Source organism: Citrus sinensis, chromosome 4 (assembly GCF_022201045.2).
Source record: "Citrus sinensis cultivar Valencia sweet orange chromosome 4, DVS_A1.0, whole genome shotgun sequence".
Taxonomy (NCBI): Eukaryota; Viridiplantae; Streptophyta; class Magnoliopsida; order Sapindales; family Rutaceae; genus Citrus; species Citrus sinensis.
In genome coordinates this window covers 11,772,351-11,777,322 of record NC_068559.1, presented here as the reverse complement: position 1 = coordinate 11,777,322, position 4,972 = coordinate 11,772,351, and the positions used below count along the sequence as shown (strand labels likewise).

General features: G+C 37.1%; 1 protein-coding gene and 1 non-coding gene across 2 annotated transcripts; one reads left to right on the top strand and one right to left on the bottom strand.

Annotated features, from left to right (window-relative positions):
• Positions 1-1,359, bottom strand: LOC127901855 (uncharacterized). Its single transcript, XM_052439875.1, has 3 exons — positions 877-1,359; positions 719-783; positions 1-628 (listed from the first exon to the last, which is right to left on the bottom strand). Exons 1-3 carry the CDS (start codon positions 1,357-1,359, stop codon positions 1-3), a joined length of 1,176 nt encoding a protein of 391 aa, XP_052295835.1.
• Positions 1,360-2,044: 685 nt separating this feature from the next.
• LOC112499033 (small nucleolar RNA R71) lies at positions 2,045-2,151 on the top strand. The gene has a single exon (XR_003066560.1). It is a non-coding gene; the product is annotated as a small nucleolar RNA R71 (small nucleolar RNA).
• Positions 2,152-4,972: the final 2,821 nt, after the last annotated feature.

The following is a 4,972-nucleotide window of genomic DNA, read 5'->3' as shown; positions in this document are numbered from 1 at the left end:
CTATTCTTGACCTGCATCCAAAGTAGAAGAGATGATTACAGGGAGCGTGTTATTTTGACCAAGATAAGCATATTTTAAATGTGAAGGTAATAGTTTCAATTTAAGACTAGAAGGTGATTCAATAGATGGTAAAGCTGTTTTTACTTCCCTGTCTGAAAGATTCATAAGCTCAATGAACCTGGTGTGCCTATTAGATTGCTTTTCTTCCATCCAATCTGTCTGAATTGCTGCAATATTTTCCTCTTCTACATCATCAAAGGTATTGACTCTGTGAAATGCTTCACTGCAGCATCTATCCATTCTGTCTACTACAACAAAATCCACTACACTTAGGAAGTTGCAGTCTTCTACTTCATCAGGGTTTCTCATAGCTTCTAGTACATTAAATGTGACTTGCTGATCTTTCACTCTCATGGTGAGCTCTCCTTTCTGAACATCTATCAGAGTATTTCCAGTTGCTAGAAAAGGTTTTTCAAGTATAATGGGTACCTCTTTATCAGCTTCAAAATCCAGTACAATGAAATCCACTGGAAAGATGAATTTATCAACCTTCACCAGTACATCCTCTATTTTTCCTTCAGGGTATGCATGCGATCTGTCAGCCAATTGCAGAGTGACTGTTATTGGTCTGCATTCTCATACTCCAAGTTGTTTAAATACAGATAATAGCATCAAATTAATGCTAGCTCCCAAGTCACAAAGTGCTCTGCCAGCATACCTAGTCTCTATAGAGTAGGGTATTGTAAAACTCCCTGGATCTTTCAATTTTGTGGGAATTTTACTCTGGAACATATGATTGCTTTCCTGTGTTAAAGCAACAGTTTCAAACTCTCCCAGCCTTCTTTTTCATTCCAAGATATCTTTTAGAAATTTCACATAATTTGGCATTGATTCCAAAGCTTCTATAAAAGGTATATTTATATGCTGTTGCTTCAGCACTTCCAGGAATTTGCTGAACTGCTTGTCTTGTTTTTGCTTCTGGAACCTTTGAGAGAATGGTGGTGGATGTCTAAACTGCTGGTTAGATTCAGGAGGTACCAAACTCTGTTTGTTTAGGGTGGTGTAGGTTATAGCTACCGGTGTGGCAGCTTCCTTTTCAGCATGATCTGATTGCATTTCTTCTGCAGTTACTGTAGCTCGGCCCAATAATTCAGTGTCTTGATGGGGATTTTGGTGTAGAAAGCTTCTATTTTGAGTTGGTTTTTTTGCTGAATTGCATTCCATCCCCTTTTTGGTTATCTCAGCTGGTATATCAATATTCTTTCCAGATCTCAAACTAATTACTTTGCAGTGTTCTTTGCTCTCTCTCCTAGGATCTTCTGTGTTGCTAGGCAGGCTCCCTTGAGTTCTGCTGCTCATTGCTGTAGCTAGTTGTCCTATTTGGTTCTCAAGGTTTCTCAAGAATACAGCTTGACTCTGCACAATTGCTTCATTCTTTGCAATATACTCCTTGATTAGTGTTTCCAATGAAGCGATTGGATCCTGACTGATTTGTTTTTGCCCTTGACTCTGCTGATGAAAACCAGGTGGCTGTGTGTTTCTATTCTATCGATTGAATGCTGGAGCATTTCGATTCTGATTGCTCCATGAAAAATTTGGGTGTTGTTTCCAGCCTGGGTTGTAAGTATTTGAATATGGGTTGTTCTGAGGTTGTCGATTGAAGTTACCCACATAGTTTACTGAGGCTGGATTTCCAAGACAATTATCAAAATTATGTTTTTCACCACAATAGACACAAGAAAGTTCAGTAACTTGCTTTACTGTTGCTGGAGCAGCTGTCATGGCTTTTACCATGTTAGTCAATGAGGTTACTTGAGCTGATAAGGCTGTAATTGCATCAATGTTATGTACCCCTACTGATCCTCTTACTACTGGTTCCCTGGCTGAAGGCCACTGGTAATGATTGTTGGCAATTCTTTCCAGAATTTCATAGGCTTCAGTGTAAGATTTGGATAACAGAGCTCCATTTGCTGAAGCATCCACCATTAACCTTGTGCTTGGATTCAACCCATTGTAGAAAGTTTCTAATTGAATGCAACAAGGGATACCATGATGAGGACACCTTCTGAGCAATTCCTTGAATCTTTCCCAAGCCTTATACAGGCTTTCATCTTCAAGTTGGTGGAAGGAAGTAATCTCATTCCACAACTTTGCATTTTTTGTCGGTGAAAAATATTTCATTAAGAATTTATCATCCAAATCATTCCATGTAGTGATGGAATCAGATGGTAACGAATTTAACCATATTCTTGCTTGATCTCTTAAGGAATAAGGGAAGAGCCTCAGCCTTAAGGCATCTTATGTCGCACCAGCAATCTTGAAAGCATCACTTACTTCCAAGAACAATTTGAGATGGAGATGAGGATCTTCATTAGGCAATACATTGAATTGTCCCACTATTTGTAACATTTGAAACATCACTGGTTTTAACTCAAAATTTGCTGCTTCTACCTCAGGTCTGACGATCCCAGAGTGTACAACTTGCGGAGTTAGTACAGTGTAATCTCTTGTAGCTCTGTCTCTGTCATCAGCCATGTAAATAATATTGTTGTTGCCTGCCTGTCTCCCGTTGGCATGTTCATTCTGTTCTTCTTGAATGTTGACTGGTTGTAGAGGCCCGTGAGGATTCAAATTTTGCGCATCCTGTAAATTATTCATGCTTGAAGCAATTTCTTACTTCTTTTTTTCTCTTCGTAGTTTCCTAACAGTCCTTTCAATCTCAGGATCGAATTGGAATGCCACAGATCTATCTTTGCGCATGCATGTACCGATTTGCCAATATTTAGAATAAATCAAATCAAATTTGGCGCTATCAAGATTTGCTTCACATTTCAAAAATAAACAATCAATCCCCGACAACGGCGCCAAAAACTTATTGGTTAATTTCTATAAGCAATTATTATCAATGCCAATGTGCAAGTATACACAACAAGTAATAAAGTGATGAGTATTCAAGATCGTCTCCACAGGGATTGATGTTACTCAAAATGCTAAAGCAAATCACAATAATGCAAATCAATTAAGGACCGAAACAAATAATTATCGAATAATTTTATGTAACTAATAGTTGAAAATAAAACAATACTGTAATGAAATAAACTGAGTTGAATGTGTTTAAGATTCAATTGAGAATATAGTAGTTGAATGATCAAACTCTCATAATGGGATGACTGTTGCTTACCAAATTAGTACCAGTTGTTACAATAAGTGCTGCAGCAATGAGTAGGATAAATTTGCATCCTCAGCTATCGCATGTTGGAAATCTCATACCTTTAAATCTACTAACAATGACCAGTTGCTCATACATTTATGGTATGGCATTATAACCTTTAATCTCTCTACCCTACAAGGTGAACACTTATGTCTAGAGTGTCACAAATCTTAACTTCAAGTATTGCCCTTATGGGATTCAAGATAACCTAATCTAGGAAACTCGACTTAAGAACAAGTAATACCCTAATAATGTCCGCTAAGACATGCCCTTCTGCTGCTCTATCTTAACTGAAACTATTAAATGGGTAGTCAACCGAAATAACAGTTGCATTCATAAAAACTACTAGAGTATAATGCTACAGCATTACCATAACAACATAAACGAACAGTCAAGAACCCATTGGATTATTTGTCACCCAACCACAAGTAAATTTAGTTCATAATCTGGATGAGAAAAATAAACACAATTATATTGGTCTCATAATACATCAAATCAATTAAAGGAAAAAAATAAATATAAGTTGAGCACAATGAAAGTCAAAGTCAAGTAAGTCTTCACGATTGTCCAATGTTGCCGTAACAATACTCTTCAATTCTGATCTTCTTCTCCTTCGTTCCTTCTAATTACTCTTATGATAATTCCTTGTCGCCCTTCTATGCGGTGAACGCCTCCTTTTTATATTGCAAATTAGGTTAAAACTAAAGCCCATGAGTGTGCATGTGTTTAAATTAGGAAACATGCAGATTGCGACTTTAGGGCTGACTCGCGCCTAAATTTTCTCCCGCACTGCTCCCAAATTGCTACAGTACTAGTTGCTATAACAGCCGCTACAACACTGTTTTATTCCCGATTGTGCTTTACTTCTTTTGTGGCCATCTTCCTTCATCCTCTTGCTCTTCCAATGCCTCAACATCCTCTCACGAATTTAAAACCCACAATTTAAAACCTGTTTTTAGAACAAATTACTATGATTCAATCAAAACTTATTAAAACTCAACTAAAATGAATGTTTATGCAAAAGGTACTCAAAATGTAATAAAAACACCTTATTTGTTCTCTAAGTGACCTTGATTCAAGTCTAGAATTGATGTAATAACTCTCATTTCTTAGAGTTATCAGTGAAGGTGAACTTTTTTTGGGGATAATAATAAAAGAATGATTCCTTAATGTGATGTTATGTTTCTGAACACCATTAAAACCTACTTTGAAAAGATTAGAGTCAAGAAGAGAAAGATTGAAATTAGGATAGAATATAAGCAAAGCACTTCCGGCATGGAGAGTAGTAAGAACTGTGCCAATAATGGCATGTTGATATTGCTTAAACCTGGTGTCAAGTAAAGCAATTCGGGCTGTTATGGCTAGACCTTTTCTCCCATGGAGAGTAAGGATAAGGCAAACACCTGCAAGATGAAGATGTGTATAGCCTTCTCTTTTCCATGTAGAGATTAATTATGGGGGTATCTGAAGCGTCACATATTGTTCAGCTGCAATAGCCTTTAAAGCACACTGATCTAGTTTGGATGACTGGATATATTCTTTAGGAGAGGGGCGTTGGTAGAAATCAGGGTTTTGATGGTTTTACTAAAAGAAGATGGTTTTTTATACATATGGTATGGACTGATAAGAGGTAAAGAAGATTAAGTGATCGGGGCAAACTCGGGAACATAGGAATATTCAACAAGATTTTTGATCTTATTTGCTATTTGCATAGTACATGATTTAGGTAAGGAAAGAGTAGAAGATAAAGTAACTGGAGTA